The 22900-nt window shown below is 40.0% G+C and overlaps 2 protein-coding genes and 1 non-coding gene across 6 annotated transcripts; 1 reads left to right on the forward strand and 2 right to left on the reverse strand.

Moving 5' to 3' along the window:
* Positions 1–4307: 4307 nt before the first annotated feature.
* uimc1 (ubiquitin interaction motif containing 1) lies at positions 4308–12538 on the reverse strand. Of its 4 annotated transcripts, none has more exons than XM_081719546.1 (18): positions 11926–12538; positions 11694–11769; positions 11372–11496; positions 10162–10353; positions 9344–9811; positions 8844–8910; positions 8299–8405; positions 7698–8162; positions 7164–7415; positions 6763–6818; positions 6473–6576; positions 6204–6259; positions 5806–6043; positions 5616–5679; positions 5422–5530; positions 5103–5151; positions 4828–4873; positions 4308–4745 (listed from the first exon to the last, which is right to left on the reverse strand). In XM_081719546.1, exons 1-18 carry the CDS (start codon positions 12031–12033, stop codon positions 4547–4549), a joined length of 2781 nt encoding a protein of 926 aa, XP_081575672.1. In that variant the 5' UTR covers positions 12034–12538; the 3' UTR covers positions 4308–4546. The 4 variants fall into 4 exon arrangements, with proteins under 4 accessions (XP_081575672.1, XP_035382933.1, XP_035382932.1 ...); XM_035527040.2 differs by having other exon boundaries at positions 6473–6570; positions 10060–10353; XM_035527039.2 differs by having other exon boundaries at positions 10060–10353.
* LOC113571317 (small Cajal body-specific RNA 14) lies at positions 8630–8759 on the reverse strand. The gene has a single exon (XR_003409991.1).
* A 255-nt stretch (positions 12539–12793) lies between the features above and the next one.
* znf346 (zinc finger protein 346) lies at positions 12794–17194 on the forward strand. Its single transcript, XM_027000090.3, has 7 exons — positions 12794–12969; positions 13448–13551; positions 13719–13814; positions 13910–14057; positions 14253–14468; positions 14612–14711; positions 14814–17194. Exons 1-7 carry the CDS (start codon positions 12912–12914, stop codon positions 14944–14946), a joined length of 855 nt encoding a protein of 284 aa, XP_026855891.2. The 5' UTR covers positions 12794–12911; the 3' UTR covers positions 14947–17194.
* The last annotated feature ends 5706 nt before the right edge of the window (positions 17195–22900 follow it).

Raw genomic sequence — 22900 nt, forward strand, 5'->3', positions numbered from 1 at the left:
GTATGTCAGACTGAGTATAACAAGGACGAATCTGTATACTTTCTGCTCACTTTGAGGAAGAGAGATTTTAATTGTTTTCAAATGCAGCAATGCCTGTTGTCACTCACGTGACTTGGCACATTAAGGGCGACATTGTATCCAGTGTCCCTCGGAATTCATTATGTAAATTAAGTAGAATGGTGCAATCACCTCGTCAACTTTAACTAAAAATCTCAGAACCCTATAGATGCTTTACCGTCCAAACACCGATTATTTCTATTTTATGTTTCAATAATTAATTTGTTCGAAAACTTTTTTTTTTCCAGCAGGGGGAGTGCTTGTCGTTTCTTTCTTTCTTTATTTTTAAAACCTTAACAGCATACAACCTAACGAAGAAATATGATTATGGAGCCAGTTTGAGATGACTTGTGCTTTGTGTTATGGAGCTTTATGATGCTGGAAATAGCAGTTATAAAATTGTGAATTTTGCAGCAGAAGCTAAAATATATTAGAACAGGTAACAGTTTTCCAATATTCAGTTTTTTGGTTTCAAAGGGTCTATGTTGCCGTAGCCTCATAATCCTGATCTTTGCTGACAGGTGTGGAGTCCAATGTGTTCTTCTGCTGTTGTAGCCTAGAGGTTTATTGTGGTGTATGTTCTGATATGCTTTTTTCTTCACTGTAGTTGTAAAGAGTGGTTATTTGAGTTAACCTTGACTTCCTATCAGTTCGATCCTGCCATTTTCCTATGACTTCTCTCATCAACAAAGCCATTCCACCCTCAGACCTGCCACTTACTGCATGCTTTTTGTTTTTGCATTCAGTGTAAACTCTACAGACTGTTGTGTGCAAAAATCCAGCACGCCAGCAGTTTCTAAATACTCAAACCATCCTGTCTGGTACCAAGAACCATGCCACAGTCAGTCACCTATTTCACATTTTTCCCATTCTGATGGGTGCTGTGAACATTAAGTGAACAGTAACATATATACTGTTGTACCGGGCAGATCTTTGGTCTTTATTTTGACAGTTTTCCTGTATGGGAGGCTAAGAAATCATTACTGTAGAAAAGTCACCTCAAAGTATATCTGGAGTTTCCCCAAAAAGCATCAGACAGGCAAGATAAGATTTTGTGATCAGATGAGACAAAAATTGAGTCTTTTGGTGAAAATTAAGAATGCCGTGTGAGGTGCAAACCCAACACAGTTTTTCAACAAACACCATCCAAACAATTAAATATGGGGTTGCTGTATCATGTTATGGGGGATGCTTTCCTCACTTTAGGCTGGACGTCTTGTTAAAAGTGATGAATGTATGGTGCAAAATACAGGGACATACTACAAGAACTATGTAATGTTGACAAAATGTACATCTTAGCAAAACATTCATTATGAATATGACTGGGCTATTATGCCGAAACATAATAATACACAAAACACCATTCACTGAGGCCTACTTAGTAATGTTGTACAGATTTGTAAGACACACTTCCTTGTGTGTCTCTACTTCAATTAATATTGAATATGGTGCTGCCTGTAAAACATAGCAGAAGCAGGGGCGTGCTGGCACACTCTGGGTTAGAGGGCAGTGGCCGACCTGCTCATCAAATTTGCTTTTAGAGAGGGATGTTCCTGAATTAACTAGAACATCTGCAGCCTGTGTTAATGCACATAATCCCTCACATTTCCAGCCTCCTGCATGCAATACGACAAAACAGAAACAGTGCCAGTGACTGATCATCTAATTTGCAATACACCATTCATGGGTGATGCTATTTTTACTTGCATTATTTTTTTTATATCCAATCATGATCAAAATGCATCTTGTGTCATATCACTCCTCAACAGTATGAATGGTGTCTCACTAATAACAAGCCACTCTGACATGTCTGCTGCAGGAGTGTATCATGGAAACTACCCTATGGTTCATTATGGAAACTAAAATGTTGTCATTATCACATGAAAGAGAAAAAAGATGTACAAAAAAACTGATCACTTCAGTTTGCATGTAAAAAATCAGCTAACACTAATACCTTTTATTAAAGCTTGCATTGATATATCGTATAACTATTACATAAACTGCGATTAGCAGTGGCAGACTTAGCTTTTGCTCATCTCATCTCATAAACAGAATTAGCATTAGACTTTCCATTCTAGCCCCTTATAGAATATGAATATATGATTTAAAACTCTGGATGAACAAAAACTTTGTACAGTGAACACAGAAAAAAATCAAAGGTACTGCTATTTAGGCCCAGAAAACGTTTAGCTGAAATGTCTCTTGACACTGTTATAATGTATTGTGGCCTGCACTCATCTTGGCATACTGTTCCAATTCATCACTCACTTTTGAGACACACATTAAGTCATTTTTCCCCCTTCATTTTCATAACATGGCATACCTGTAACCATTACTCAATTAGTGATACCATAATGTATGTTCATATTTTCTTGCAATGATGTTGTAATTCCATTTTTATTGGTCTTCCTGGTAAAACCATTAACATACTTAAAGTTACTCAAAACTCAGTAGCTGGAGTGATCGCTTCCACCAAAATAATCTGAACAAAAAAATCATATCATCCCTCTTCTTCGTGATTTACATTGTTTACCCATTGCATCATGTATCCAGTATAAAATACTCCACACTACCTTCAAAGCCCTTCAATGGACTGGCTCCATCTTATCTTGGGGAACTCCTCGCTCAGACCCTCCAACAACTGTCTACTTACATTCCCTCACTCTGTACTCTTCAATGGGTGGCAGTCTTTTCAGTGCTTTAGCACCTAAACTGTACTTGTACTTGTCTTTCCTCCTTTAAGTGTCTTCTGAAGATTATTCTCTTTCAACTGTATTTTTAAATATTGTATGTTGTAAAGCAACCTTGAGTTTGTGTAAAAATTATTATAGCTCTAACTGTCAGATGTATAAAGACCTTCACAAATGGGTGTATGCATACACATTCATTCATTCTTTTTCTTTTTTTCTCTCTCTCTCTCTCTCTCTCTCTCTCTCTCTCTCTCTCTCTCTCTCTCTCTCTCTCTCTCTCTCTCTCTCTATCTATCTCTATCTCTCTCCCTCCCTGACCTAGTGTCTTATCTAAGGGGATGGCATAGGCTTTGCTGCCTATCATCTAGTCCCAGGTCGTCCACATACACACATCCAGTGGACCCGGACCCAAAAGTGGGACATCACCCCTCTCCATGGGAACCAGTTAAGAAATGTTAATATGACAGCACAACTAAGCAAATGTAGCATCCAGCTTTGTGTTGAAAAAAGATTTTCATGTGATTATAAGACCCTTACTTAGTGTGCCTTAAAATACATAGCCAAGATTAAACAAGTTTAAACAAATACTTTCATTGTAGAACATCTATTCAAACAGCCAGTTGAAACCAAAGAGAAGATATTAGGACATTTAGTCTCATAAGAAGACTACTAACAGCACATGTCTCTAATGCCTCTAGTGCAAGTATCAAGCACTTCCTGAACTTTTATAAATTTGACATTATGGTCAAAAATTTGTGCATGTGCTTGTTCTTTACCACCTCCTAATTCATACCCATCATCAACTTCTTTGGTTTCTCATAAGAAGGAATGTGTCCTACCTGAGAATGACAACTGCCAAGATGTTTAGATAGGGAGTAAGATTTGCCCTGAAGTGCCACGTGAGGGTAACATTATTCATATCAAACACCTCAGTCCCTCAAGTCAGCCAATAGTTAATTTAGTCCATATTAATTGATCATGGAAAAATTTAATATAGATTATGTATTATTTGAATACATCTGTGGTTCATGGAATAAGAACATATTGTGATGTATAGTGCAACTCGTGTCAATGCCAGAGTCAGTAGTAAAGTCACTGTTGGGTGCAAGAGAAATACAGAAGTTGATCTTTAGAGAAACGGCGTCTACGGATTTAATCTAAGATTAACATATTTTCACCTCTATTTGCATTACATTTTTACGCATCATCAACTTAGTTTGAAGCCAATATAATAGACAACCATAAAGTTATAATTAACAAAAGGAAACCAAAATCAAAATCTGAATTAAAAATATTGCTGTTTTAAATTGGGTCTGTCCAAAAGGGGAAGGAAAAAAAAAAAAAGTTAGCCTGAACTAGAAGCCAAAAAACCAGATATGCTGGATACCAAGGTTAATGTGTTCTATTTCTGTAACCAGGCCTGCAGTGCCTGTTTCTTCAGCAGCTAGAGCCCTCACCCACTATAGGTCTGAACTACATTCAAATTGCAACAGAGAAGAGAGAAGTACCCCCTCTCAAAACCCAAATTCTATTTTGTATATGAGAAATTCAAACTCAATGTAAGAATATTATGATTATTTTATTGTCAATTCTGGCAATAATTTTTTTTTAAATCATGGAACATACCACAATAATATACAAAAACAAAAAATTTCAAAAGGAACTTAAATAAGGTGACAGCATTTAGTAGCATTTGTACATAGTAATTATAAAAGGCATAACATTGCAAAAAGGTATACAAATCAGAAAAAACAAACAAAACACAATAAAAATAGCCCAGTGTTTTTAAGCATGTTATGCTATCTCTTGAATTTTCTTTTCCTCCCTAGTCTCTGACTGGGCTTGGATGAATACTGGTGTTTGAAGTCTATGAAACAGTCTTTAGCTTCAGATATGGGTGTGAAGGATTTGATGGGAGAGGAGCTGACACAGAAGTCAGATGCTGAACAGCTTCCGCTTCCAACATCTTCAGCCATTGCTGAAGGGTCTGCAAGGCCACTAGCCATAGATAAACAGAAAAGGTATCATATTTAAAGTCATATTAGTCTTTTAAAGGCAGACTAAATAGTTCCGAACCTACCGGTTGCTTTGGATCGTAATATCAGATGGTCCGGCTTCATAATCATCTAGAAAAAAAATGTTTTAGATACATTAATAACTTGCATGCAGATGCACAATGGTATTACATTGTTAAGATCACAATATTACATTGTTAAGATGCACAGTGGTATTTCATTGTTAAGATCACAATATGAACTTTGAACCTTCTCTGAGAGTTATCAAACACAATATTTGTTCGTTTCCTAATTTGATGTGAATAAAAGATAACAGACATCCCAGGAGAATTGTACATACCTATATGCCCCTTTTCTGTCTGATCCAGGGCGGCCAGTAAGCCATTTCCCTTTAAGGAGAAGAATTAAGAAGAAATAATACAAAAAAACCTAATGCTGTGTGCCTTAATAACAGAGAACTATAACCGGCATTCAGCTTTAAGCCCCCACAATGGCATGTGTTGTCCAAAAACATCTGGCCACATTCACAGTTAAGACAAGGTTTTTCTTTACCCACCCTTTGCAAATTTCCATAGGCTCATATATACACATTTTAAATACCACCATATGATCTTACAATAAAACAGAAGGGCACTGATGATATCTCATTCAGGGTTTACCTGATTGGGTCTGAGTGTTTTCTGCTGAAGGCACTGGGGAACATGTTGAGTGTACTTGTCACGGGAGAAAAACTTAAAACACAAGTAGCATTTCTCTTGCTCCTCTGATCTGTTGAAGAACCATCAAAGCCTGATTTAATATTTATTAAGACACAATGCTAATCCATAGTCTTAGGACTATGGTGCCTACTTACTTCTCAGATCTTGGCGAGGCCTCACCCATCGCTATTCTTCCTGTCCTCTTCCGTAGCGCTGGCACTACATACACAGCAAAATCATGGTCATGCAGAAATCATGTACAAAACCACTGCAATAAATCAAACATCTGAAGTGCAAATCCAGCGAATGTGTGGTGGAGTGTGCTTGGCTCGCTTTACTGCTGACCTCGCTGCTTGTGCAGCTCTGTGGTGCCGTCGCAGTAGGCTGCGTGCATCTCAATCTTGTTGCGGGTGAAGAAGCAACAGCACATGGGGCATGCCACCGTCTGGCTCAGAGGAGAATGTGGCTCCCTCTGCTCCTCCTCCTCCTCACCCTGCTCCTGCTCCATCCTTTCCTCATCTATGGCAGGGGGAGTCCCTTCTTCATCCACCTCCATGACCTCACTGTCTGCCCGTGACTGTGGCTAAAAGATAATGGTGAGACAGGGTTAAGAGAGAAAAAAAGACAGAAAAAAATATTGCCTTGCTTGAAAATTTGTGTCCAGTTTATACTATAATGGTTTTGTACACATGAATGTAGACATACTTATTTGGATAATTTGGAAACCTTACTGACAGATGTACCTGCACAGGACTGGTCACCATCAGATCTGGTGTACTGTCTTTACTCAGCTGAGTTTCTGTGTTCAGAGAGATGGGTGAGGGCAGAGAAGCACTTCAGCATGCCAAACACAAGAGTCTTATGGCAGACCACTCTAGCCTTATGGGCACAAGGGAGTTGGAATGATTATAGATCTAAAAGTGCAATGGCAATCTACTAAACCCTACAATGCTCCATTAAGTATGAACCACTGAAGTAAATGCACACTGGATTGGCCTGGCCCTGTTCATACCTGGACACACAGTGTTCGCAACATCACACTGTTCATGTTGACCTTCTTCATATTCATCACGCTGCTGTATCGGAGAACAGTCCCGATGACTAGATTTCCTAAAACTGCAAAAGCAGCTTTTATAAATAGAGCTTTAAGGAAACTGGCACCATTTAGTTTTATTTCAAGCCAATGGTGTGTTGAGTAAACTTACATCTAGGAGCCTTAAAATCACCTATCTGATTAAGAATTTCATTAGTGAAACTGTAGCTTATCTTTCTAAAAGTTTCAAATTCTGGACACCATTTTACCTGGAAGATTTGAGTGCATCCATGGACTCCTGTTGCCCAAACAGCAAAGATTTTTGCTGTGAAATGGAGAAAAAAACAAAACAAAAAAACTCACAATTATTGCTAAAGAAGAATTCATATGTTGTAATATGTGAGGAGTGCAAAAAAGGTGTGTGTGTCTCTGTGTGTGTAAGGGTAACCTTCTCTACTCTACTGACAGATATGGAACAGAAGAGGTTTTAGAGTGCCTCCTTGTGGCAACAACAACAACATACACAAATAAGATTTGAATAAAGTAAGTCAAATGGAAATCCACTTCAAAAGATGTCACAAAAAGTGGCATGCGGCAATGCCACACTGCTTCTGCAGACAGAACATGCAACAGGAAGCCCAGGGGTTCCTCTGCAGTGAACAGCACGCACCGTCAGCTCCTCCTGTGCCTCAGGAGACGACACCACCACATACGGTTCGCCCTGTCCATTCCTTGTTCTTTCATCCGGACCTGCCTGGGACTCCGCCCTCTCTTCCCCTGCCTCCTCCGCCTTCTTTTGCTCTTCCTGTTGCTGTTGTTCTGGTTCTTCGTCATTTTCTTCGTCATCCTCGCCCATAAGACGAGGGGCTCTATGACGCTTAAATCTTCTGCCGAATGACCTTTCCAGTGGGCAAGGACACACCTGCACCCAGAACACCAGCACCAAGGCTTGGAGATTTTTTTCTTTTAGGAATTCAAGCATTAAATGTGTAAACAAAAACCCAAACTTAAGCAGCTTTAATCATGAACGCTACATGCTTTATGTAGTAAAGGTTTATTTTCAGCAGTACCTCAAAGATTTCTAAGACCATTACAACAGTGATTTATTAATCCATATAATACATTAAGCAACAGGCATCAACTAAATTCCAGAAGGAATCCTTCTTTCACATTAGCTGTGGGTTTTCTACTAGGCGTAACTCACCGGAAGACCCCAATCCACTTTGCGTAGGAGTCCTCGCTGGGCTGTTTTCAGGCTCTTTTCATACACCTCCAACTGGCTGAGAATGACACTGGTGTAATCATCTGGGTTTTGGCCCTTGGGGCAGAACGGAACACCCCAGTAATATGACACAAGGCCTTCGCCATTTCCCTCCGTGAATTGAGAATCACACGCAGAGGTATCTTGGATGCCCCACTTTCTAGGAACTTCTGGTTGGTCGGACTCTGCTGGGTAAGCAGTCTTGGGGATGATTTTCCTTTGAAGTACATCCTGAGAGTTGGACTCTTGATTGGAATGGCTCAGTGTGTGGATGGTGGTGGTGGTAGTAGTAGTAGTGGTGGTGGTGGCGGCAGCACGGAGAGAGCAGCAGGGCTGTGTAGGGAAGAGGCTCAGGTGGCGAGCACGTGAAACAGACTCTTGGTGGAATACAGGGCTTTGAACAGCCACCTGGAAAATACAGTAAAACACTCAAGACAAGCAGATGCACATACACTTGCATGTTGAATGTTTTTACACCCCAGGGAAAGGAGCTTTAAAACAGTGCACTGAAAAACATGTGAACAAAAAAAAAAAAAATGTATACTTTCTCTTCCTCTTCCTCTTCATCTGACAAGTGTAGAAGCATGTGACTGGTGAACTCCTTAAAAGTCTCTTCAGCCAATGGCGTTTTCTCTGATTTTGCTGATTTCTCTGCAATGGCCAAAGACAACAAAGCTCTGTTAGTACTCAGCACTGATGATTCAGGCTCACCCTTCACCCAACATCACATGATTTCTAACTTCAAATAATATTAAAAAGTTTACAATTTTACGTAAAGAAAAAGCAAATACATTGCTGAGGTTTAATGTTGATAAAATATCACATGCTTTCAGTGTATGGCATATCAAACTTTGACAGCTGAAAGCAGAAGCTCGTTTGTATGGAACCATCGCACAGGGAACCTAATAACTTGTCAGGCCCTGTCGGCAGGAACCAGTGTCACTCTGCGTGGTGCCATAGACTGCAGCACACTGCTCAGTTCTGCAGCCTCAGTGGAAACACCACGTGTGCACACACAGCCTAGTCAAAAGAGAAAAATATATAGTAGTGTAAATTTACAAAGCATTATGGCAGCAGGTAAGGTCCTACCAAACACAGAGGTTAAGCTGGTTCCGTGAGTATATTCATCCTTCATCTGATTTGGCTCGAGAGGTTCCTGTTAGAGGAGACGTTAGAAATTGTTTTGAATTAAACTGTTACATTTTTCAATTACAGTAAGCCTTGCAGTATATTAAACATACAATATTGCATCCCTAACCCCAATTCATAGACTAGTTTGAAAGATTTTGACCAAAATAGATTGCTGGATTATTTCCATATTTAAGGTGTACACAGTTTCAGTGTGACAAAGGCCAAAATGATGATTAACTAATGATTTTTTAGGCCATCTCATACTAGGAAAAGAAGTATGAGAAGTACTCATAAGTAACATTTCTACAAATATTTAAAAGACGTTAAAGTTATCAAATTACAATCGAATCACAATTTACAACTATAGTCTTAATTACATATGCAAAAGTGACAGCTAATGATGCCACTGTAAACAAAAAAATATGACCAGCGCTTACAGGTATTACAACAGCACAAACCTGTTTCAGACAGATGTCCCCGCCACCATCTTCCCCATCAGGCACTGTAACGCGGTTTAACGGCTGAGCTTTTCTGCAGAGTGAAAGGCGTTTTGGGCAATCCGTTCTCTCAGAAAGTAGATTTTTATGGCTTGAAGATTTCTGAAAGTTTTCTTCTTCATTTGGTGAACATACACTGTCTGTAAAACTGTCACCGTCTTTGATACCAGACAATTCAGTGCCTCCTTTAGGATCTGTCTTTGCAAAGACAGGGCTTTTGAGTGGGCTTTGTGGCAGGTCAAGCTGGAAGCTGCTGGTTAAGTTGGTAGAGCAGTCATGTGTACTCTGGGCATTCTGTGAGGCTCTCAGCACATCCTGGCCCAGTCGGACACTGCATTGCCGAAGGAAGGCAGGTGAACACCGAAGCTGAGAATTGTTCTGGGAAGGCTTCTGTTCTGGAGAGCCCGCATCAAGGACTTCATCCTTCCACTGTGAGGAGGGATATTAATGTTGTTTAGAAAACACCGATGCTACCACTGAAAAGCCACTTCCCTGCCACACTCATCATGCAGAAAACCAAACCAAACAAACAACATTATTCAAGTAAAGAACAATTAAAAGCACTACTGAAACCCTTTTTAGTCTGATGCCAGTGTTATGGTCAATAAACGTTAAATAAGATATGCAGAACTTATAAATAAATGCAGGAAAAGTCAATTTCATGCAGAGAAACACACTTGAGAAGATGTAGAAGGCACCGAGGGCAGAGAGGGGGACAGAGGTGGGAGCTGAGACAAGGTCCTCTGTGACAGGTCAGGCATGGGCGGCAGTGGGCTGACCTCTTGCATACTGTCTACGCTGCTCACTGCTACAGCAACAGCATCACCACTGTTTGCACTGTGCATCTCATTCTTGTTGGGGAAAGAAAGCTTGCGCCTCAAAGGTCCCATCACAATGTGTGGGTCTTGACAAGGCTTTGGTGTAAGGCTGATTGGCTCCGAGTCTCCTTCTGTATCTTGGCATTGGCTGACCTATAATCAGCGTTGCATAGTAAGAAATACATGTAACAATATTACATATTCAGCACACCAAAACAAATTAAGGGTCCTAACTATTCCATTACAGTTACAGAAAAAGCCAGTTACATCACTGGTATGTTTTTAAATTATAGTGATTACCAAAAAGATTACATTACAATTTAACATGGATTGCTTGTTAATCTTTTTCTTCTATAAACTCCCTAAACCAAGCGCTATACTGTTTCTAACTGAAATACTGTCCTCTAATGAGTGCATGATCACCTGCTGTGAAAGAGTGATATTAAGATGTCTATTCCAACAAGATATATTCCAAACACAGATTTGGTACAAAGAGCTTTGTTTTCACCAATGACAAAACATTCTATACCTATCTAGGATGTTTACACTGGTGGACCAAATTTGACAGGGTTGTAGAGATTGAACATTCTGCAGCAAAGTGCCTTCTCACCAATGCCAGACTGCTGGGGAAGGGAAATGTTAATATTGACAACTTTTACACATCTACCAAGGTGTTAATGAATCTGCAATGAGAAATCCAACAGCTCATTGGAGCTTGCTGATATCCATACTACCTGACATGGTAGGGGAGTGTTCTGAAACTCTTTGGCAGTTAACGAGTTAAAGCAATCCAAATTAAAGTAATCCTACATTACATAAATAATGTAATCCATTGGATTAGGCTAAAAATACAATTTTAATAAGTAATTAATCAGAAATCTGTAACGGAATACATTTTTAAAGTAAGCCTGCAAACCCTACCTGTATCATTAGAAAACCAGCTTTACTAAATATGTGTAATCAAAGACGCTAGAATCAATACGAAACAGAACAAGGCAGGACTAGTTTTTTGTATAGTCAGTCACATCTCAAACCAGATATTTGGTCAGTTAAAGTTCTATTTGAGCCAGATTTATACAAATGATGTAACATATTTGAAAAGTGCATAAAACTGACTTTAACACTTTGTCCTGCTGTCTAAACATAGCCTTACATAGATATTTAACCTTACATGAAGACTTTCCGCAATGGCTTTTTTCATGTCGTCATCCTCCAGCTGTTGTCTGTGAGCAGCAGTGTTTGCCTCTTGTTTACTGAGTCTCATAGCCAGGTCCAGCATTTCTTCCTCTGTCATATCTTGTTGCACACAAACGTCATTTCATACATGATCACTGTTTATTTCCTTTAATATTCATGAAAAGATCGCCAACGTCCGTTTAGTTTATGCGTCCGTTTAGTTTACTTCTTATGCGCCCAACGTCTTCTGTCATAATTAGATGTCTTTGCAAAAGATATTCTGACATTGCCCTGTCAGTGGTGGCCGTATCACTTACCTTGTATCTGTACTTTGTTTCCCCTCTCTCGCCAACGAGCGGCCCTTGGTGACAGCTTGATGGCACAGTCTTCTTCCTGTTGAAGTTCAGCTCGTTATTACAACACGAACAACAACAACAATAAAATGAAAACATACGTTTTAAGATGCATTTTGAGTTCTAACCTAAATACATGTAGGATTAGTTGGATTTCACTGACTTCGGAGAAGTTAGCTAGCTGACTAGCACGTACCTCCTCGTTTTCGGAATCAGAGATGACCAATGCATCCTCATTATTATCTGTGCGGCGAACTTTTCTCTGTCTTTCATTTTGAGCTGTGGTTCGTTTCCTCCGAGGCATACTGCGAGAACGGCTCGCCAACTAGCTGCCTAGCTAACAAGCTAGCTCGCTAGTTTACATTCACAGACGTGCCTAGTTAGCAAACGCTGGCTAGTTAGCTGTTAAGAGATGAGCCTACGAGACAACCTAAAAGCTACGCGGAAATTCTAGCCAAGGTGCATTAGCTAAGCTGCTAGCTATATTATTTTCATATGCACCGCACCTATCTAAAATTATGGTGTTGATTATCTAGCTAAATTAGCTAGCTAACTAGCTAACTGCTATCAGAACAGACCTGGCGGATATCAGGGAGTGCACGAGCTACCCCGAGCTCAAAACATCTACAACTCGCGCGAGACCGATGGGAAAGAGTTTAACAACATCCGCGCGTAAAATGTTTTAGCTTGCAAGCAATCACACCCACAAATCAGATAAAGTCGTAAAATAATGTATTATTTGTTTTACAGTACGCAAACATTTTTGCTCTACATCAAATATATTAAAGCACAGGTAAATGGACAGGTTGATTACATAGAAATAGCGAACTGACAAAATACATTTTCCTGAAGTGAACAAGCTACGTTAGACAGACGGTTAACTAATCAGACAATGAAACAAAATAAGTTACGATTAGTCGCTGTCTGAACAAGCAACTAGCTAGTTTCGTAGTTAGCACTTAGGCGTGACAAGTCTTTACCAGGTGATTCTTCTGTTTAAAACAAACAGCTAGGTAGCACGATGTGCCCTAGGTTTCATTTCAAAACTACGGAAAGTGGGGGTTTATGCAATGAAACGTGTTCACTCTAGGGCTGCAACTTGGGACTCTCAGTTCGTTCAGTACAGCCTGCTGGTTGAAACGGTACTCGTGTCTGCGCCTGAGCGCACCGCCTTCTGCAAACATGGCGTCCGAAGAACCGAATGGAGATTTTCCATATTTACCTTCGGGGACAGCGGAGGGTAAGCGCACACGTTCGATCGTCCGCAAGAAATTACGCTGAGCTCCAGGCACTACATATACCAAAGTAAAATGTAAACTAGCTAAAGGAAATGTAGGCCAAACGTTCTGGTGTTGCTAGCTAACCAACCGTCTATCCACAACAAAAACCTAGCTAGCGTTAGCACATTGGCAGCAATGTTCCTGTAGCTGCAGGATGCTAATGCTAACACTAGCTGGTCTCATCGAGATTGTGTATCCCAAGGTCGATTTGTGGCTGTGAAGAGGGCATCTAACTGAACGAGCTAGCTACCTGTCCTAACTGACTAAGCTAAGCCTCACTGATTTAACGCTGAAATTCTGCCTCTAACCGCTACCTCTGCATACTACAAGGCAAAACGGGCTTTTGTTTTCACTAATGTGAAATGTACCTCATATCCAGGTATATTGAGCTTCACAAGTAGCGAGCTGACCTGCTAAATATTTTTTTTCTCTTTACAGTTAACCGAATGATCCAGGAACATGGCGACATGTTTTCAGACTCGCAGTGTAAAGTGTGCAGTGCTGTCCTAATTTCAGAATCTCAAAAACTAGCTCATTACCAGGTTAGTTGGCTTTGTGTATTTGTTGAGAGTAGCTAGCCAGCTAGCTAACTACTCTGAACGTGGAAATACGTCGCTAAATACAATGTGTATCCACCACATTAACGCATCTTCTCCAACTTTGTAGCTAACATTGTTATATAATTATGATGCGATTTCGCTTATTACAGAGCAAAAAGCATGCAAATAAAGTACGACGATATATGACCGTCCACGGAAATGATGAGCCCATTGCCAAGAGATTTAAAGCGTCGTCAGATTATTCTGTAAGTAAGATACTAGCAATTAAACAGGGCGTCAAAGTTTAAGACGCCACCTGTATGATTCTGTTCATGTTTAGCCTGCATCTTATTTATTGCAGACTAGTGAGGTCAGTCAAGACGACAAATACAAAGCTTGCCACGTCTGCAACATGACTTTCTCCTCTGCAGTAGTGGCAGAGTCCCACTACCAAGGCAAGGTTCATGCCAAGAATCTTAGGTTAAAAAACATTGGTCCACATACACAAGGTATGCCATTCCCCTTGGTTTGACTCCTGTAAAGTAGATGAATCATAATGCAATAATTTTTGCTTAGTATGTTTCATTGTGTATTATTAGGTTATTGCTTGCTTTATGTGATATATGCAAAACAGTCAGCCATGGTTTCTTGGTGTGTGAAATTTTTTTAAACTTTTTTTTTTTTCTTTTTGGCACTTATGACAGCTTTACCTCAGCCCAAAGCTCAGGCGAAGAGGGAGGATGGGCAGGCTGCAGGAGAACAGGATCCCGCAGACCAAGACCCTAACCGCTTCTGCTCCATCTGCCAAGCCTCTTTCAATAACCCTCTGATGGCCCAGCAGCACTATGTTGGCAAGAAGCACAGAAAACAGTTGACTAAGCAGAAACTCATGGAGACCTATGGGCCTTCTCCTGCCCCAGGTGAGAAAGTAACACAGCTGTTGTGTATGTGAGATTTTTTTTTTTCTTCTGGTATTTATTTATTTATTTTTTAAAAATTAATTCATTCTGTGCATGATATTGCTCAGATACAACAGAAATGATCATTAACATCTTCCCATAAGCCTCTACAGTAAAGGGCTATCCGTGCACTGTGTGCAATCTTGAGCTCAATTCAGTGGAACAATACCAGGCTCATATCAGCGGCTCTAAACACAAGAATCAGTAAGTATTGCATCAGTTCTCATCCACATAGACGATCTTGATGATGTCATGTCTGTCTCAGAATTGTGCTGTTTCTGATGGCATATTCCATTCCTTTGTCAGTGTTAAACTCAAGAGAGGGGACAACTCACTTGTCAGCCCCTCAGAGAATGACCAGCCAGAGTACCAGTATGGCTCTAACCAAGAGGAGCCAGCACAAGAGGACTGGGGCAGTTTTAAGCAGGACTATGAGTGAGGGGATTCTTTTAGCTGTCACTGCCCTTTCGCGCATTTGGGGCAAGCTGCTTGTGTTGAGGCGCACACAGCGTCTGGTCTGCGCACCTCCTAATGCCAGCTTCTGCTCTTCCCAGCTCCTCTTTCTGTTTGGTGTATCTTTCTCACTCGGGCATAGGCGAGTGGTGACATCTAACCTCCATACTGTATTCATCCTGTTGAAACATGAAGGAAGGCAAAACACATTAACGGAGTGCTGTTTTTTTCCACATATAGGGCATTTGTACCATGTCTCTCATTTCATTGCAGTTTAAGTAATTCAGTCTGTAATTTCACAATATATTACATTAATAGAGCAACACTACATAGGTTCCTGGTTCTATTTAGTCCAAGTTTGTATTTTAGTTCGAAATTTTGTTTACATAGATTTGTTTTCTGACTTTTTTTCTGAAAGGATTGTCAATATGAGTGACATTTTGGAGTAATTTCAGGAGCGATGTTTGTTGCTATAAATGTATGTTTTTAGTTAAATACAGGTCATGATTGTTTTATATTTTAATTTTCATGGCTGAATTGTATTTAATGTGAATTCATTACACCAGTTACTTCATTTGGCCATTGGAGGGCAGTAGGAATCATTTTAAAATTCTGCATTTCTGTTTTCGTGTTTCACCATTGCACCTGCCTGGCTAAGAAACCATGATGGCACATCAACCTGATGTTAAAGAAGGAACCATTTTGCGCTGGGTGACGTTTACATCTGTCTGCTAAATTATATTTTGTCGGACATGATTCAAATTGACTAATTCTCCCTGTTGAGCAGCATGGTCTATTTTCGGTGACTACGGCCTCGCCACCTGCCAGTAAGCAAAATGCTTAAACAGATCACTGCACTTGGACATATTTAAAGTAAATATTAGAGTATGGGTGCCCAGCTAAATCCTATTAATTAACCCTATAAAAACGCGCACACAAAAAACATGGAAAAAAACTTCAGATGTAGAATGTGCAATGTCAGTAATATGAGTTTATAAGAACCTAATCTTAAGCATAAATTGTGAGAGTCGCATTGTCTTAAATTCCAGCTCTAAACTGTTGTAATGCCTGCATTGACCAATCATGCAATAACCTTTTGAATTAAAGAATACAATGGGGGATTCCTGGGGACAGATCTAGTAAGACTTACTTTTGGTATGACTTTATTAATGCTGAAGTGCATTACTGTAGGCCCCAAGTTAGTAGTTGTTGCTGACTAAAATGCTTAAGCCAACTAGAAGGGTAATTGCATAATGAACAGTTGGGTATTGAATGTCATTTGAAATCATTAGATGTAGCAACTAATTACATCAGCTGTTGCGTATTTTTTATGAAACGTGTGTGTAGTCTTGGCAGTCGATCCATTACAAAATGACAGTTTTTTAATTTTTGCTATTGCACACTCCAGCAAATGATAAAAGCAAAATTATAGTCATGAAACTGTTACACTGTAAAATGGAGTCATGTATAGCAAGTTGAATACTTAATTTCAGTATTGTTCTTTTTGCTGAGCTCTCAAAGCTGTTTTTTTTTTGTTTTGTTTTTTTCACAACTTATGAAGTATACTCATAAAATATTGGTGCTTTAAAGCAGTGTAAAAATAGAAATGCTGAAATGTGGTCTACTGACTTAACCTAATTAGTAGCATAGTAGCTTTTGTGATGTGAATGATTCATTTCTTTTTTTAAACTAGACAATGTGGGCCTCAATTATACACATTGATTTTCATTTAGTAAAGTTTTTTTTTTTTTGGCGGGGTGGGGGGTTATTTATTATAAAATGTTTGTTAGGTTATGAAAGACATACTTATCTGAAAATGCTTGTTAGGAAACTAGATCAAATATGTGACTGGCAGTTTTTTCTTGTCATTCCAGTTTTACCTACTGTCCTCTAGATGGCGCCCTTATCATATACTCTTTACCATATATTGGCCATATTGTATATTGCTCAAGTTGCTGCGGTGGTATTGCAGAAACATGGCTTTTCAAACTTAGAGTGCTGCACATAAAAGGTCACTGCCGTTGAAAATATGAAACCCATTTAGAATCATTACCATGAAGCTTACCTTGCATTTGACACTGAACTGGTAATAAACACTTGTGTCTAAATGCTTATTAAATTGACCAGCTCCCCAGCTAGATAGCAATGCCGTCATTATTAATTTGTTTATGTTTTTCCCTATTCTACGGCCCACTGGTACATTCCTTTTAAGCAATAAAGGTGAATGAGGCCTAGTTTTGGCATAGGTGGTCTTCCATTCATAAAAAAAACGGGAAGTAGGTGGAGTGTTCACTGTTTTCATTGATAAGATCTATTTACTCAGTGAGGGGAGGCGTCCCAGGCCCCTCCATTCACAGTGCATGAGGCACGCTGCCCCCTCTGCTGAGGCGCCATGGTGTATAAACAGCCCTGCTCCATATGCAGACGGCACACAGATTCCTCCTGTGTGCCTCCAACCAGCCAAATGCACTCTCATTAGTTTTTCCATAAGCATGCATGTTCGCTGCTGAGAGATTAGCCTTGTTGAGTAGCTCTCTCCAGTGACTTGTCATGATTGAAAAAAATCGTTAACTGACTACAGAGGCCATAAGTTGCTCCAAATGTAGAGGTTTAATGTGCTCCTGAATATAGTCTCACACAATCCCTGTTCTTACTTTATTCATATTGGAAAAATGATTTAGGTAGCTCCTCAGTTGAAAATGCAACTTTAATAAAATAACAGAAATATTATAGTAATAGTACAGTAACTTGAATACTGTCATATATGTTTTGCTGCTATTCATCCAATAGTAAATTTTCTATAGGTCTTCATGAAATGACTAATATCTAGGAATAATTTTGCTGCTGACCCATTGTTGCCATGATAACTGAGGAAACCTGTTGTTAACATATAATTTAGTAAGATACATAAAATAAAATTTGTACAGTAGGTAAATAGGATGTGTACAGGAGGCAATCAATATTTAATAATAGGCTAGCGTTTAATTTAAACTTTTGTTGTTTTGTATTAAATAATTTGCCTTTTTTTTTGCCAATAGCATTTTGCCAGGTTTAATAACACTCATAATAAATGACTCTTGGTTCCTGGCACACTTATTTTGATTCAGACTCCTCTTATGCATCGTGCCCTCACTTCTGGATCTCCACTTGGGCAATTGATTAAGCTGTTTACTAAACACATGTTTGGTCCATGTCCTTTTTGTTTGTTTACTCTCCTGCTAGATGTCCTATCTGGAGTGAACTCACTATACAAAACCTTTACTCCAACACCATTTTGAAAAATGTTGCTTTTTTTCTGTGAGGGTACATAATTCTTAGATTGGAGCATATACAAAAAAGTTCTGTTGTGTGCAGTTTTTTTTTTTTTTTTTATACTTTTCCTTCCATGTTTATGTGGAAGTTTCCCTTAAATGGCATCGCTAATTCAGTGATTATATTCTTAGCCACATGGTCCGATTGAGTGCAGACCTAATGTAAACAGTCTTATAGGAAACAAGGATGTTCCACACAAGCTTCTATTATAACTGACTGGCTGCGCCATGAAAAGCATGGGGTCCTATATGCGCAAGCCTGCATTATCCTTCAGTACACAATGAGCGAGAAACTGGAGATATGATAGGAAGTGGGAGAAGAGCATTCGCTGTTTTCCTTTGGACAGATTCTGGGAAGGAGACATTCTTAAGTCAATGCCTCAAAGCCTATGTGAACACAGACCAAATGGGAATCACAGGTGGTAAGATTGGGCCACATGGAAATGAACTGACTGAGCTCATTGTCATTTGCAGCTGTACCAGTTTAATAGTCTTTTCACTGTTGGATGCTTGAAAATGAATTTCAGGTTGTCAGTAACCAGAAAAGCCTCTAGATTTATTTAATGATGTAATTTACATAGCTGATTAACTAACTTTGCTTTGAACAGCATTAAAAGTCAGCGTTAACTCAAGTATGTGTGCAGAGACAGTACAATAGATGTAAATTATAGTTTCCTTGGGTGGGATGAATAAATGTTTAACCTTGGGGATTTCCATGAAATATGTTTCTGTCACCAAACTGTCTAGAAAGTTCCCTTTTCAGAGTCTCATTAGATATGCAAGGGTATCAAAAGAACAACACAGCTGTTTGTCCATGTTTTCCTCTGTGGCTGTGCTAGCCATGATTCTGCCTCCAAAAGGAACAAACCTTTCTCTTGAGGTTTTGCAATATCTTTGAAAAACCTATCCTTCAAAAACAAACACGCTGTGGCCTGCATGTTCAGTTTCAGATTAAACATATGTGTCCTCTAAAGTGTTATTCTAAGATTTAACATTGCCAAACCTTTTTTTTTTGGGGGGGGGGGGGGGGTTGTTTGGCGGCGGTTGCAGCAATCCTGTTTCATAACCCAAATCGGATGTTGGGCTGACCTAATCCAACAAGCATGGGGAAGAACTTCGAACCAGAGATAAGGGAAGGTCAAACGCTTGTTTGCCTGGTGGCCGAGGTCTACTTCACCCTGTCGATGAAACCACAGGAACTGCCAGCAGTGGGCTGGGGGAACAGGGAGTAAAAGGAGCCCATTTCTGAATGGACTGTGCCATTCTTTCAACTAGGTGCATGGAATGATGTGGCAGAGACAGAAGAGTGGCATTGTACCGCGGGAAACTAATGTTATTACATGAATGCTAGTGTTCCACAGGTGGTTGGACAATCATGTATCCAATGCAAATTCAATTACCGTGTAAGTGTAAGGCCTTTTGTTGCTTTATGAAGCAGCTTGTGAAGTGTACATTGAGGATACAAGCTCAAAAGCAGGATTCAATAAGTAAAATTGCTTTTTTTTTTTTATATTCAAGATTTGACTTCAGTTCAGCACAAACAACCATCCAAGTATATCTCCCAACTTCCTTTGCCCCAAATCACTGGAACTAAATGAGCCTTGAAAAGCATGCTAGTTCCATACAGCACTTAAGTTAATCTAATCATACCCTTGTAAGAAGAGTTGTGCACTCAAACTGCCTTGTCTAGTAGCCCTTGAATTGTCTTGTCATGTATTGCATTGTATTGTATTCTACTGTATCTCTCAGTCTAGGTTTCAGCACTGGTGGTATCTCAGTTTAGGGGTATTTTTGGACTCTAACCTGTTTGTGCTAGAAAAGGATACTTTTCTGAGTAGACAACAAAAGCACTTTTGTAAGTCGCTCTGGATAAGGGTATCTGCTAAATGCCATAGATGCAAATGCACTAGTTCCTAGAGTTCATTTAATATTTCTTATAATCAAATCATGCATTGCATGGCTCCCATAATATGCCAGTATATATGTCTGCATAACTCTCAACTGGGGACTCGCCCACTCTGAGGGCAGAAAGAAAACCTCATGCTCTGCATTTCCTGAGAGCTCCGAGTCCAGTGCAGGTGGCTATAGGGTTCAGATTACTCCCGTTTCCCTACCAGAGCAAACCCTGCCACAATCTGAAAATTCCTACAGATTACATCTAATTCTTCTGACAGATGGACACACTTAATCTGCAGCAGTCAAACTGGGAGTAAGTGCTACAACCTGTGAACGTGCAGTTTGGACAGCCACCTGTCAGGACCTCTGTCACATGATACGCAAAGCACCACAACCAGACTTTTAAAGAAAAACAAGTTCAGATTCTTTTTTGATTAGTTTAAATAAATAAAAATAAAAATAAAGCCATAAACAAGACCAAAAAGCCATGAAATATAAACAAATAAGGTTTGTTAAAGCAAATTGCTGGAAAATCATTTTCTGAATTCTTTAATGAATTTTCCAATATTAATTTAATTTAAGTTTTTACAGTATGGGGTTTGAGATTAATTTCATGTGTATTAAAACTCCCCCTAGTACTAGCTAACGCTTATAATATTTGAAACCCAACACATCTCTGATAACACACCAGGTTGCTTGAGAAGACACAATTTTTCAACTTTGCCCTGAAGAGGAAGTGTCTTACATACACTGCCAGCCAACAGATGGATATCATTTCCAGCATTTAAGTGTCCAAGGAAGTGGAATCATAGTGCTTCTCTGAGTGGCCTGCCAGACCAGACAACAGGTGAACGGTTACGGTTGGACGGCAAATATCACTGATATTCTAACCTATTGCACTTTCCCAGAGAGGGGCTCCCCCGTGGACACCCATTATTGCATTACAGAACCCTTTCCCTGTGCTTTGATCCACTGAATGTGAAGCAGATCTGTGGCTGTGGCATGAACAGGGGAGCTAATGAAAGCAGGCTGACTAGGAGAAGGGCATAGAGAGAGCTGGTCCTACCGCAGTTTGGGACAATAACCTTCTTTCAGGGTGCTGGCAGAATCTGCTAGGTACTTGCACTACAGCTGCGTGAGTGGTCCAGCACCTTCAGTTGGCTTATTTGCCATTTGGCATAGCACAGTGAGTTAAGGATGACTAAGAAAACACTGATTTGAGCTTAAGGTTGGGTTAAGGGTCACTTGTATATGTAAGTGCAATGGCATATCTGGCATATATATATATATATATATATATATATATATATATATATATATATATATATATATATATATATATATATATACGGCAGCGAAGGAACTGAGAAAGTAACAGATGACTGTTTAGATAAGCCTATAGCTAACTGCATGATGTTATTATGAAATGGTTCAGAATTCATGACTGAAGTCAATCACACTTTTCATATTAGTGGAGTCAGTGGTCATTAAACCTTTGCCTCTTAGCCACCTTACACAACACCTCAGCTGCATGTTGCGATCATGTAGTGCCTTTGTATGTGGAATAAGGTAAAATAATTGAGCTGCCTTTGACTTCTTAGCCAGCCTCAAGATTTAAGGAGGAAGGGATCTTTCACTTTGGTGCTTGTAATCAGTGGCTTCTCCTGTTCTGCTCACACAATGGCCACTCTGTTGGGCTCTTTCTGAAGGCGCTGAGCCTGTCTGGTTCAGCAGCTCCTCCAGAGCATTTGCTTAGCCACCCAGACACCAGGCACAAGACAAACAGAGCCACCCTCCGCTGCTGCCTTTCAGCTCCGGCTCTGCTTTTAAGAGGCTTATGTCCTCTTCTAGGGCCGGTAGGAAGCGCTGGATGAATTGGACGACGTCGTGGGAGGGGCAGGAAGGATGAGGGCAGCAGCCCAACCAACCGTTACTGCTGAGATCAGAAGAGCTAAGGAGTGACCGGAAAGGAAAAATCAAATCAAAATTCTAATGGACAGAGAGAGGGATAAGGAATAGAGCCAAATGAAGTGCACATGCAAATGAGCCTTTTCCCATCCACACCCCCCCTGTTGCTCTGCTGGTAAATATCATAAACTCATTCATACTCCCCTCAGTCTGACTATTTGGCAGAGATTTTGGAGTTTTAATGCAGCACCCAATTACTGGTGGTGAAATACACTACAAAATAGCAGAATGCTGCTGGTGTCAAGCTGAGCTATTATGCATTTGTAGGTAATAGGTTATGTTCAGATTCTTTTTATAATGAACTATGCTCTCAGGGTATTTGGCAGTAAAATATGCCATTATTGCTAGTAATTCAGGAGGAAGTGCTGTCTACATTAGTACAGAGCCGGGGAGTGGGTCTATTAAATAAGATCTCATTCAATAGATGGATGAGATTGGGAGGATGAATAGCTCCACACAGATGAATACAAGAGTATTCCCTTTCACAGAGGCAAACCGTTGGGATTCTGCTTTGAAATAGGTACTTAATCTGGGGAAAGGGCTGGCAACGAACACCAAAAAGGGAGGTCAGTATGGCAGGCTGGCACAATGTCATTAACAAGGTCCGGCAGCTACCATGCAAGCCCAGTACTGTTGAGCACCATATGGTGGGTGAGCTTTACTGGCCCGCTTTGCCTGTGTGTTTGATCTTGAGAGCTGTGTTTGAACTACCCACCCACGCACCTCTGTTTGCTTTTCATGTCCCGTTATGTGCAGTGATGGGAC

Source organism: Electrophorus electricus, chromosome 8 (genome assembly GCF_041902795.1).
Source record: "Electrophorus electricus isolate QZ-2024a chromosome 8, ASM4190279v1, whole genome shotgun sequence".
Lineage (NCBI taxonomy): Eukaryota > Metazoa > Chordata > Actinopteri > Gymnotiformes > Gymnotidae > Electrophorus > Electrophorus electricus.

Excerpts from the sequence above, each read along its gene's own strand:
- uimc1 (XM_035527039.2), bottom strand. The coding sequence starts at position 12,033 with ATGCCTCGGAGGAAACGAACCACAGCTCAAAATGAAAGACAGAGAAAA. Across the intron at positions 8,406-8,843 it reads CAGCTTAACCTCTGTGTTTG|AGAAATCAGCAAAATCAGAG; the intron begins GTAGGACCTTAC and ends TGGCCATTGCAG. Across the intron at positions 5,680-5,805 it reads AGAGCTGCACAAGCAGCGAG|TGCCAGCGCTACGGAAGAGG; the intron begins GTCAGCAGTAAA and ends CTGTGTATGTAG.
- znf346 (XM_027000090.3), top strand. The coding sequence starts at position 12,912 with ATGGCGTCCGAAGAACCGAATGGAGATTTTCCATATTTACCTTCGGGG. Across the intron at positions 12,970-13,447 it reads ACCTTCGGGGACAGCGGAGG|TTAACCGAATGATCCAGGAA; the intron begins GTAAGCGCACAC and ends TTCTCTTTACAG. Across the intron at positions 14,712-14,813 it reads GGCTCTAAACACAAGAATCA|TGTTAAACTCAAGAGAGGGG; the intron begins GTAAGTATTGCA and ends TTCCTTTGTCAG.